General features: G+C 41.9%; 1 protein-coding gene across 2 annotated transcripts in view; it reads right to left on the bottom strand.

Annotated features, from left to right (window-relative positions):
* Positions 1-12,500, bottom strand: part of LOC137977733 (multifunctional protein CAD-like) — a 49,611-nt gene that overhangs the window by 833 nt on the left and 36,278 nt on the right. For both annotated transcript variants that reach the window (XM_068825057.1, XM_068825056.1), the window contains 18 exons: positions 11,960-12,064; positions 10,210-10,443; positions 9,208-9,456; positions 8,684-8,848; positions 7,944-8,075; positions 7,024-7,225; positions 6,371-6,486; positions 5,437-5,652; positions 4,681-4,882; positions 3,716-3,885; positions 3,288-3,362; positions 2,600-2,741; positions 2,151-2,221; positions 1,755-1,880; positions 1,505-1,660; positions 1,029-1,130; positions 573-667; positions 1-102 (listed from right to left, as the gene is read on the bottom strand). The exon at positions 1-102 is cut by the window's left edge. In XM_068825057.1, the coding sequence (XP_068681158.1) occupies positions 1-102; positions 573-667; positions 1,029-1,130; positions 1,505-1,660; positions 1,755-1,880; positions 2,151-2,221; positions 2,600-2,741; positions 3,288-3,362; positions 3,716-3,885; positions 4,681-4,882; positions 5,437-5,652; positions 6,371-6,486; positions 7,024-7,225; positions 7,944-8,075; positions 8,684-8,848; positions 9,208-9,456; positions 10,210-10,443; positions 11,960-12,064 (2,660 nt within the window). The remainder of the gene's footprint in view (positions 103-572; positions 668-1,028; positions 1,131-1,504; positions 1,661-1,754; positions 1,881-2,150; positions 2,222-2,599; positions 2,742-3,287; positions 3,363-3,715; positions 3,886-4,680; positions 4,883-5,436; positions 5,653-6,370; positions 6,487-7,023; positions 7,226-7,943; positions 8,076-8,683; positions 8,849-9,207; positions 9,457-10,209; positions 10,444-11,959; positions 12,065-12,500) is intronic.

Below are 12,500 nucleotides of genomic sequence, written 5' to 3'. Positions count from 1 at the left end.
GAGCTTTTGACCAAAACAAGAGCTAGCAGAGCCATTCTAACGTACATGCCATACTCAGCTTGACGAAAATATGCTGCACGAGGATCCGAGTCCACTTCCACACTGGTAAAACAAAACGGAAAAAACCATACATTTCAGCTGCTATAACGGACAAACACAAGCACATTAAAGAAGAAATTGACTCTCACTAAATAACTGCGTCTGATAACAAATGGAATCAGGGATTTAAAATAGCTATATGGTATCTGCAGCAAGAATTACGCAATCAAACCAAAATCCAATCCAATTTCGCAGGAAACGGTGGGATCTAATCGTTGGGAGTGGGAGTGAAATCGTTAGTTGTTACCATTATGATCAAGCTATACTTTCTTTGGTGTTGTTTCGTATGCTCGACAAAGTGTTCGTAAATCGCTTCAAGTCTGAACAATCTTATGAAAGCAATTGAGCAGTTCTTTCCTGTGATGTCATTCTACTATTACCTGGACAGTTCCAAGCATGGTTAAGACCGCGGGTGTTACCAGTCAAATGAAAGTGTTTTTCTGTGATGTGGCCACGTTATTGAGTGCACTTACCTGATTTCATTCACTCGTGGCAAAGGATGCATCACCACCATCTTCTCTTTAGCTTCTGTGAGAATCTCCGGCGTAATTACGTAACTTCCAAACACCTAATAAATCAATCAATCTCGATCAGTCCAGTTGAGCTTAGCCTGTGCAAAGCGTACAAGGGAGCCATGAAAATCGTAGCAAGTGCAAGACGTCTTTGTAATGACACCCACAAATGGTGAGACTTGAAGTCTTCTCAGATAAGGGCGAGAAATCTAAGGCCCCGTTTTACAAGTCTTCAATGTTTATAACCCCACTGTTCGCAGAGAGTAAGGCCTGGAGTTGCAGCTGTTATGGTCTGTACTAATTAGCAAGAGTGGCAGGTTGGGAGTAAAATCTCAGTGTGTATGAGGCTACCAAAGCAAAAACAGCTACAATTGAAGGGACTTTACCGTATGATGGACACACAAATACACAGCTCACCTTCTCGTATTCTTCTTGGCTTTCAAACCTTTCGCGCTGGATTCTGGTGACGTAAAGGACATCTGTGTCGGGAAGGGCGTCCGTAAGGTTTCGAAATTCTTCCTGATATTTAAAAACAATGGTTATGGTGATAAAAATGAAACTATCCACTAGACTTAATTTATTAACAACTAGTATCGACCAGTGATCAACAATGAACAGAACTAAGATATCGAAAGATACATACGGTATAAACATTACCATACAAAAACAGGTGTAAAATGTAAGAGAAATAAAAGCAGCACGGTTAAAAAAAATATGCAAAACATATATTTTACAGTGCAGTGATGCTGCTTGTTACCTACTCTTAAAAGTGCTGAGTTCCGTAAAATAATCGTTCCAGTCAGCCAACGCTTTAAGTGACAAAATGTTATACATCTTCCCACTCTTTGATTGGGTTATTGTGACGACGCTTCAACATTCATTCAGTAGCTCACCTGATGAATTCCTTTTAGTCCAACATACTCCTTTACAGAGTCAGGCATGCGCAGTGCAGCTGGTGACACGTAACGAAGCGTGACATCATAGAGGCAGAGAAGTTTAGCAAGCGAGTGAACAGTGCGGCCATTCTTCAAATCCCCGACCATAGTAACCTTCAAATGAACAAAAATAATTATGACATTCTCGAGAAGGAGAGAAAAAGACATGCCACGAAGCGTCGATTGTCAGATCACAGACAAATCTTACCGTCAGACGATTTACAGTTCCAATCTCTTCGCGGATGGTAAATACGTCCAAAAGAGCCTGAGTAGGATGTTCTCCGACTCCGTCGCCCGCGTTTATGACTGGTTTGCGGCAGTGCTCTGCAACTTCCTTAAGTTTAGAAAAGAAAAGCAAAAGCAAGCAAATGAGTTATGAAGTTAATAATTCACTTGATCACTGTTCATGTTTGGCGCGTTTTTTTTTTAAGAATAGAAGAGAATAAACTGGAATAAGTAAAAAACATCAAAACATGGAAGTCGTGACGTCACAGATCGTCCGCTGGCCAATAAACTGGCAGTCTTTTTTTTTTTAATTTAGCTTCGTCTTTGACCCCGGAAAGATAAAAGATAAAGTAATGAGTGGACAAGGAGACCGACTTACCTGAACCGCGCCGGGCTGCGGATGACGAATAACGACCACATCACAATACGAAGACATAACCTGGACAGAATCTGTAAAATAAAACGACAGTACGGGACTTAAGGAACTACAGCCCGCAGCTATTAAAATTACAGTTAAAACACGTGTTAACTGTTCACTGGACTCCGAATACATTTTCCCGGTAACGAATCAATCACAACACTCCGTTTCACGACTACCATTACCTGGGCGATCAATCGCTATCAAGGTATGTTTAATTAGTTTCGTTAGAGAAGTAACAGTTCTCCAGTTCCGTCTCAAGTAAATTTTCTCGGTTAACGTTTCGTTTCCGAGCCTGTACAGTGAACAGAAGCTTATTTACCCCAACAGCGGTATGTAATCGAGCTACAGCGCCACACCAAAAAATACGAATGAATTTGAGGAAGCTACCACCGTATATTTTAAAATACCTGCCAAGCTTTCTCCCTTCTTTGCAGAGGATTCATTCTCCTTCATGAAGATAACTGAGCCCCCAAGTCGCTGCATCGCTGCAGCAAACGAGGAAGACGTTCTTGTGCTGACTTCATAGAATAGCGAAGCCATTACTTTGCCCTGGAAAAAAAGAACATAGTTTTTGTCCGCCGAACGAGAAATTATATTTACTTTTTTTAGCGACACGTCAAAGGTCAAAATGACAAGGGAGTTGCACCCCGAAAATGTTTGTGTTAAAACGTATGGCTCCAATGCTTTTGAGTGTTTCTTTCAATGCACAGTACAGTTAGCCAAACAGGTAGCCATCATTATTGCCAACAACCGAGATAGTGAGTGAGGAAAATGGATTTTTCTTTTGTCTTTCGTCAAACCGCCCAGCGATATATTCACTCTTTAATTAAAAGTGGAATTAAAAACAGTGTTTGACGCAAAATGGTGAATTGACAAATATTACTCACTAGCTTAGTAGTGAGACAAATGAACATGTTGTCTTATTCTTTTTTACTTTTTCCACCTTGACCAGCGCATCAAAAGTGAAATGTGGATGGTTGAAAAGCAAAGAACGTTTTATATCCAATTGTTTGCATTCCCATGTGCACAAGCAGCGTAAAACTAACCGGTGATAAAGACCCACAGTTCTTTCACTCTGTAGTTCAATTTAATTACCTTTAAAAAATCCAGACCTCCCTCTCTTTGAACGATGAGCCGCATGTAATGGGCTGCGTTGAACAGGTAATGAAGCTGTGTGGATACAAAGAACAAAGAAACTCGGTCTCAATGAGTATTAGAGCCTACGTAATTACAGGTGGTTTCTGTTTCGTTGCAAGACCGCTTACTAAAGCGCAAACAGCGAGAGGAACAATTCGCCAAAATAGAAAGCAATTATTGAATTTGGTTCAGCTTGTTACCACGGTCAATGGAGATTTTACTAAATCAAATAATTAAGCGATAAGAGTAATTTTCTGTAAGTTTTACCCTAGTCTTAGTGGATACATTTTTCCTTAGACTCCTTTGCTCCTTATTAAGCCTTTACGTTACGCAAGGACCCACCTACGAAACGACTTAAGTATCGACCGGGAAAGTCAACGACCTACCTGATCTCTGTTGAATTTGCTGGCACTCAATATGTGTTGACCTAAAAACACGTGGTGTGGCACACGGGGAAATGTCATCGGTATATGTGTATGTGGGCCACCTGGCGACGTTGCTTGGGGAGGTAGAGGTGGGGTATGAAGAGATTGAGGTACAGACTCTGGAGTCCCCTCTGAAAAAAATCAAAATAAAAAAAACCATAATGATTGATGAAAGCTACCAAAGAATTACTGGACAAACAACCGAAGGAAATAATGAACCAAGCATTGATTCATCACATACGCTACTTTTAATTTCAATATCCAATTTTACGGCAATAGCCCAATTTCGATGTATTAAAATTCAGTCCTAAACAAAAGGTATCATTTAGTAGTTCTGCGGAATAAATATGAGGATTTCTATGAACTTATTCCCCCAGAGCATCGAGATGATACCTTTTGTTTAGGACTGAATTTTAATCGAAATTGGGCTATTAAACTTGCGACCTATTTCACTGGCGAATCACAACAGGCAGAAACAATGAAACGAGCCTATCACAAACCAAAACAAGCACGTGCAACCGGCGCTCAGGGGCGGGAAGTCGCGTGAAAACGAGGCTGGGTGCAACTTTTGGATTTGAATTGACCTCTTCTGATTGGCTGATGAAACGGTTCGAATTTTGACCAAATTAAATGTAGTACGACGCATTACCACGCATAGCTATTCAATTTGAAAGCAAGTGCAAAATTACGACACGTCCCCCGTGTAAAGATGCTAAAACGTTTAGTTTGGATTATGGACCACGGTTGTGTAGTTCATATTTCAGCCGGCCCGAGGGCTGCCAGGAGTTATTGAAATAAAGCTATCTATCTTTCTATCTCTCGTAGTATGCTCAACGTTGACAATGGTTTGATTTCTTTCAGTGTTTTACTTCAGCTGTGAGGTCTTTCACCGTAAATGAGCCAAACGTACATGAGCATGAATTTACCTCCAGTTGAAAGAGCCAGAGGCTCCGATCCATAATGTGTGTCGACAAACCGAAGGACGGATGGAGGAAAACCCCAGCGGCTATCTACCTTCCTCGGACTCCCTGGCGGCACAAGAGGCTGCGGCTGATACACTTGTGAGGGCGGCGCCGGGACGGAGCCAATAACTCGAACGTCTTGACCAGAACCAGGCACTGCAAGCACCTTAAACGGATACAAGACTTGTAATTTAGAAACCTAGAAGTATAAAGGCCAAGGTATTTTAAACAAACACTGCGGCAGCGTCCAGCAAAACCCTGCTTCTGAAATTAATATAAAATTTGTGCAACCGTTGAGTGTTTCGCGATAACTCCATGATCGCGTTGGACGATATGGGCGAAATATCCGATTAATTAGTTTGTTTCGAACAGTGGAGGTATGATCACGTTGTCCTTGTGGGGCCAGAAAGCTCCCCCGGCCAACACGAATAAGGTCCGTTCACACTTGGTGCCCGTGGCCGAGTAACGGGGACTAAGTCTGAACGGGACCCAACTCTCCCATTCGGAATATTCTTGGGTTTCACTCACGTGATCAGCAGCGATGTTTTTCAACGAAAACAAAAGAAAAAGTTTACATAACAAGAGTTCAATTCCAGGAGGATTGGATCAGGACTCCAATATGGCGGCCGTGACGTCATGTGAAAACCAAGAACTGAAATCGCGAGAACTATAAACGCCTGTCGAAAAGAAAATCAGAATTGTAGTCATGGGTCGGCATACCTTGCCATCAATGACAACAGTTTCTCCTCTCATCACGACTCTCCTGACACATCCATTAACCTTCATGCCAGCAAATGGGGTCCACTGGGCTTTGGAGTATGTCATAGCGGCGGGTATAGTCCACTCTTCTCCAATTTCAACTTCTACGTAAGTATCCTTTTGCTCCGGAAGACTGAAGATTTTGCGTGGATTTGTGCACAAGCGTTGGATGATGTCCTGAGATACACAACGTGGCAAAGAAGTTTGTAATACTTTTAATGGAGCGAGAGTATGCAACCATTTCAACAGTAGATAGCTGACGGTAAAAAGACTGACCGGCTATATAGTCCCTAAATAGTAAATATAGACTTTTGCAGTCACGTGCTTAGTTGCCTGGCCATTAAATGAAAGTGAGGATAGAGTTGACCTTGGTATTATACAGACCTCCCTAACCCTTCTTTTCTTTTCTTAACGATGTTGCCATGCTAATTAGTCGGAAATTAAATACGAAAAGCAGTGAGTTTAATATCAAAACAAGGTCAAATCCAGCCTCACTTTTATTCATATACCAGGTATCAAAGCACACAACTGTAAAATGGTCCATTGGCACAAATTGAAAGGAACGAATAACGGCTTTAAACAGGATACTTATGCTCACAGTAATGGGGGTACTGTTTGTTACTCATTGCAATTTTTCGTTCAAGTAAGCTGTCACGTAATGCTACTTCGAGACATGTTTCACCAAGGATTACCCAAGTGTTGCATTTGGCAATGGGCTCATTCTTTTATAGGAAACATCAAGGCTCCCATAGAATTTTACATCATCAGGGCGTGGGAAAAGGAGAGGAAACTTTGCAGCTCCGCAAAAAGGGCCATTCCTATGCATGATGACATACTAAAGATGTTTGATTGCGTTTTTTTTAAAGTTGGGGATGTTAAGTTAAGAATCTCTTACATCAATAGTCAATCTTCCTTGATGCACTGCTGTCAACAAAAGCGGAAGCATCGTTTCTAATCCTGGAAAACCAGGCGGAGGTTTTTCCGAGTCTTTCTCCTCAAGGGTATGCGGTGCTACAAAAAGAATACAGTTCCATTCAACCTAAACAACTGAAACTTTTAATTAACCTCCAAAGGCAGCAATAGTTGTAATGTAAATGTAAATGTAAATGTGCGCTTAGTTGACCCCTCCCTGCAAGGACTTTTCAGGATCAACCGGCTCAACGGGATCGCGACCGATGCATGTGAAGGCGCCCACGGCTGCCGCCATACGGTCCATGCGTGATCTCGGAGCACCGCAGACCCAGTCAGGTATAATTGACTGGGAGTCGATTTTGAGGAGGGAGGAAAACCGAAGTACCCGGAGAAAAAACCCTCGGAGTCAGATTGAGATCGACTGAAACTCAGCCCTCATATGACCCGAGGCCAGAATTGAACCTGGGTCACAGAGGTGGGAGGCACGATTGATGACCACTAAACCACCCTGACTCCCCAAGTAAGTCCGAAAGCATGCATCGCACATAATTCCTGGAATAAGGGGAATAGCCGAGACTTTTTGTTTTTATCCTAGGTATGTACCACGGATCGCATTCTATGTTGTTCTCAGCTCACCATGATCGGTGGCGAAGCAATCTATGACGTCAATGTTATCCCAGAGCGCCTTCTGATCCTCGGCGGTGACAAGCGGTGGTTTGACCCCAGCTCTTTTCGGGCCGATCTTGTCCGAGTCATCCTCGGTTAAGAACAAATGATGAGGAGACACTTCACAAGTCACTTGAATACCTTTTTCTTTTGCAGCGCGAATGACGAGCACCTGTGAATATGTTCAAACCTTATCAGTCGAAAATGAAGGATGGTGAAATGATTTGAAGCAGACATAAAAAGAAATCAGAAACCACGTGACAACTAGGATGCCAAAGAAGACGAGGAGCGTTTTAAGTGCCACTAGGATCAAATAGTTACCTTCTTTTTTTCTCAATTTTAAAAATGTCTTTGCATTGCACCCGACTGGCTTTAAATTCAATCCAAAGGTGTTAACTTTGCGTACAGTACTCCAGTGCTGCATGCAAAATCAGTAGTGTCATGTACAAACACAATGCGCTCTTTGGCGATTGCGAGTTTGACGTAATTTTTTCCTCGACCCAGCTCTGCCTAGATTTTAAAGTTAGTAATGGCGTACCGTTAAAAACAAATTGACTTGAAGTTAACAATCTTCTGTATGAAAAGGCAGCTTTAAATTTCGCCGGCCGTGTGATAAGCACACACTTTCGAGATATGACAGACGAAAAAAGGGAAAGTACCTTCTTTTCTGATCAAAGAAACACTTGAAGCTTGAAGGCGGGGAATATCCAGTGGGATATTTTCTCAACATGGTGAACTTCTATTTCACGACGACCAAAGTGAAATCCAGTTTGCGGTCAGGGCGAGACGTGAAGTCAAATTAATTCAATTCGAAATCCTACTCACACGAAATTGAGACTCTGTGCCAAGTCTAATCACGTGACAAATTGTCAGATGTGTGGGTCTCTTACCTCTTCTTTACGCGCCACATGAGCGATATGCACCGGTCTGTCGGCTAACTCTGCTAGTAACAAGATAGCTGCAGTAGTGCGACCTTCAGCGTGACATACAAGTGGCAAATGTTTCGGCCAGTGCTCAAGATGCTGAAAACAGAACACAAAACTCCTCATATGGCTGAATAAGCAATGTCGGCCAGTTGCCAGTTTTCTTGTAACCCCGATGATACACCCAACAAAATTGACAGTTGCTTATGAACAAGCGAAAAGAAAATTCGACAGCACGTAAAATCTGGAGTAGTGCAGGGGTGTGTAGTCATCGAAATGAATTCTTAGTATTTTATTTTCTAACCGGAAGAAAAAATTTGTGCTTCGTACAAATGTAAGAGTTCCATTTGATTGCTTTTTATGTTTATATGTATTCGAGGGAAAATCTGTGGCAAAGCGAGCTTGGTAGCTAATATTTGTCGAAGGAAAATCTCTTTAAAATGTATTATAGCCTTCTCCTGCCGCCAGGAGATTTAAGAAACAACAACGCAAGTTTTTGGCAAATGTACAATTCAGGGATGAAACTATACCTATGCAATTAATTCCAGATTTAAAGAGTTCGTGTTCTTTTGCCCAAAAAAAGAAAGAAGATTTCGAATAAGTCGGTTTCTAGAATGTTTTTTAGCTACTGTAGCTTGCGGCTTTAGAAATTACGGGTGGCTTATTTTCCTCGTTACTGCTATGAACCCTAACTGCAGTGTTGTTACCTTCATCCACGTTGACATATCATCCAGTCTGAGTGTCGTAAACGTCTCATTGAGGTACATTTTAAGTCCGGCTGCTTGATGCGCTAAGTCCTTCACTGTAGAATAGTTATCAGAACTGGCGCCAGCATACAAGCCATAATCACAGCGAGCTCCAGCTGAAGCCAACTAGGAAAGAAAAGTCGCACTGACGCTGTTAGATTATTGGGGTACCATGGGTTCGACTTTTCATCAAAAATCAACATTTCATTTGGTATGGTATAATTTGATTGATTTGCAGTCTCCGAATTTAGTGTTGCAGTATTACTCGGCCAGCGCTTGGACTAACTAATTCGTGGAGGTCGTACAGCTTTGTACCACGACTAGGCTCCAGAGCTACTCATTCCAGAAAATCTGCCTTTCGTGCATGAAGTTCAAACCTTAGCACTGAACAGCAAGACTTGGAAAAGCACAGAGGTGGACTGCTAGGAACTCGTATGAGCGCCTTAGCTGAGACAGAGAGGTAACGTATCCCCGACAAGGCTTACCTTTCTAGCCAAGTTAAAGGATGTTTCATTCACTATGGCGGGATTTGTATTTGGCATGGTTAAAACCATTGTCACGCCACCAGCCAGAGCAGCAGCTGTCCCGGATGAGAAATCTTCTTTATGAGTAGCGCCAGGTTCACGCATGTGCACATGCACATCAATGAGTCCAGGCAAACGAACCACACGGCCTGATGACATGCAGTCGATATGAGTCTTCAGTTTGGGTGCTCCGCCGATTCTTTTCAGGGCCTGCAAAAGATAAGCTCATTCTGCTCGTGCTTGAGTTGCTCAAAGCATCATGGGGTTTGTGATATATATCGGTTGTCATATTCAACCGGGGTTAGTGCGAACGATGCTCCAAGAACATTAAAATAAAAAACATGACAATTCTAGTGAATATATCCTGAAAAAGGGTGCAGGGATTGTGCAGTGGTGAGAGCACGCGCCTCCCACCAATGTGATCCGGGTTCGATTCCCAGATTCGGCGTCATATGTGAGTTGAGATTGTCGGTTCTCTACTCTCCACCTGGTGGTTTTTATCCACCGGGGTACTCCAGTTTTCCCCTCTCCTCAAAAACCAACATTTGATTTGATTTTGTTGATTTCAGTTTACAGTGTCCCCAATTAGGAGTGTAATGACGAGAAACTTGACACACGGTTGAAAGGGGGGGGGGGGAAGAGGTGGGGAGGGGGAGGGGCAACGGTTTCAACATCACTGTTCACAAAATCGAACGGATGTTGAAGCCGTTTGCTTGGGCCTTAGGGGGGGGGGGGGGGGGTACCCCCTTAGGGGGGGGGGGGTACCTCTTAACTACCAAACCGTTGCTATGGACCCCTTCAAATATCCCTTTAACTCTACAGGTCTCCTTTTTTGTCATAACATTCCTTTGTCGGGTTCGACTTACAACCATATAAGGTAAATCAAGTGACCAAAACAGAAAATGCCTAAAAACTCAACGAGTTAACTACGTTTTCCACAATATTTTAGTAGGGTTTATTTACCTCAATAAACAGCTTAGCACACTTGATATCTGTGATGAGCGGGATGGAGAAGTCTATGGCCATGCGCCTTGTGCGGTAACCGTGGGTTATGTAAGATGATGCCCTTCGCGAGCCTGAAGTCCTGAGTGGCAGATTGATCACCATGTCAAACTTGTTTTGTGCAAGGTAGTCCAGAATACTTCTCTCATTGGCACCATTCCCACCTTCCTCAAACGGCCAATCCACAGCCTTGATCTGCAAATATCAAGGTACAATGTTCAGTTTAGAGCGAATTTCAATCGAGTGTCGTAAAACCAAAACCAAAGTAATTACTTTGGCTAATAACAAAGAGGGCAAAATTACTGAATGCTGATTGGTCAATGAAGAGGGTATTTTTTCTTAATTTTGCTTGAGAAGAGGGCAAAATTACTCGCTCACGATTGGTCGAGCGCCAAAAATTCTCGCTCCTGATTGGCTGAACGTACGTCTTCCACATTCAGTTGGTTTCTTCATTTTGAGCAAAACAACTTCGTCTTCATCGAAGTTTGTCTTTTAATTCGCGCTGCATTCGCCGAAAAGGCATAAAGATTAAGAACTAGCTTTAAAAGATGATCTGGAATTTGAATTTTCGAGTGACAAGAAGAAGGGCAAAAGATTTTTTTCATGAAAAGCTTAAAACTTGGATCGACTTACATGGCGCCCGGCGTAGCGGGATTGTGTGGTTGAAAAACAAAATGATTCCTTTCGTCAAGGGCTTTCAGTTTACCACGACATCTTGCAGCTCAACAATAAAGGTCACAGAACAATTTGCCATTGACGGGAGGAACAAGTAGCTCAAATTTGGTGGATTTCTTTGGACAAACCGTTTGCTATGTTTACGGATGCGTATTTGCAAGTGGTAAAAACCTCTACAGCACAGGTGAATAAAATAAATTGAAGCTTAACATTTGGTTTAATCGTTGTTACAGTTGTTCACGAATGAAACTCGTATTTTCCTCTCGAGGGGATGTAAATAACAATCATCTATACTCGTTTTGCACGCAAAGAACAAGTTGACTTGCTTGTCTGTTTGTTAGTTGTTTTGCTTCCGAGCGAACGAGTGTTTTAACTCCGCTTAGCTGTCTGTTTTTCGAGGTGCCTCAGTGTTAAGAAAATTTTGCCCTCTTTGTTATTAACAAGTAATCGCAATGGGTCCTCGTAAAATTAAGGATTAATATCACTTGTGTTTTCAGAAGTTGCTGAAATTGCCCTCGTCGCTGCGCGACTCGGGCAATTTCAGCAACTTCTGAAAACACGCGTGATATTAATCCTTAATTTTACTCGGCCCCATGCGATTACCTATACCAATCAAAAAAGACGGAGGCAATCCAGTAAACCAATCAAAACTCGAAGTAATTACACGGAGCCAACACAAAGCGCGGGAAAATGTGCACGTGCAAGCCACAATTGGTTTTGGTTTGACTTCTGATTGGTTGAAAGAGTGACGCGAGAACTCTGAACCAATCACTGTGTGACGTAATGCAAAACCAAAGCAATTCGCTAATTACTTTCGACACTCAATTGAAAACCGCTCTACTGCCTCACCAATTCCTTGATTATGTTTTTAAAAATCTGAGAATCAGGCACTACCGCCAGCAATTTCCAATGTACTTAAAACTTTTCCGAACCCCTTAGAAATTTTTAACGCAAGTCACCTCGAATAATCGCTTCGACAAAGCAAACACCAATCTCCTTTAAAAATCAAAAATAATACCTTTCATAAGGTTCTCACCTTAATTCCATGCTCTGTATAAAAATCAGCTGTGCCAGGACTAGCATATAACTTGAATCCAAGCTCTTGTAATGTCCGCACACTGGGGAGCATTTCACTTTTAGACTGAAGAAATTTGGATAAATTCACATATTCAATAAACTCTTTCTAACTTTCTTTCTATCAACTTATACGGAAGGAATACAAAATGTAGTTCTAGAGGCCAGCCTAGTTTCATACATGTGCCTTGAGGATGGAGGGGTAAAGAACTTACTGAAGGAAATTTAAACATACAAATTCAATCGAAATAATATATAACATCAAGGAATTTCAGAATGTTCAAATCTCTAAACAAAGGAGAAGTATGATCATTATACTGGGAAAAGGTAATGATTCTTATTGCCGTTTTCTGCTATACAATTAACGGGTTTAGAGTAGTTACGTAAGTATTGCCCCAGATGGTGGCACCGTATATAAGAAAAGGGGAAATAAGAGAAAAATACATCTGTTTTAAAATAGTAAAATGGAGTTAATGAATCGTGACGATATTATCTGTAACCCT

Source organism: Montipora foliosa, chromosome 11 (assembly GCF_036669935.1).
Source record: "Montipora foliosa isolate CH-2021 chromosome 11, ASM3666993v2, whole genome shotgun sequence".
In the NCBI taxonomy this organism is placed as follows: domain Eukaryota; kingdom Metazoa; phylum Cnidaria; class Anthozoa; order Scleractinia; family Acroporidae; genus Montipora; species Montipora foliosa.
This window is presented reverse-complemented; position numbering and strand designations above follow the sequence as displayed.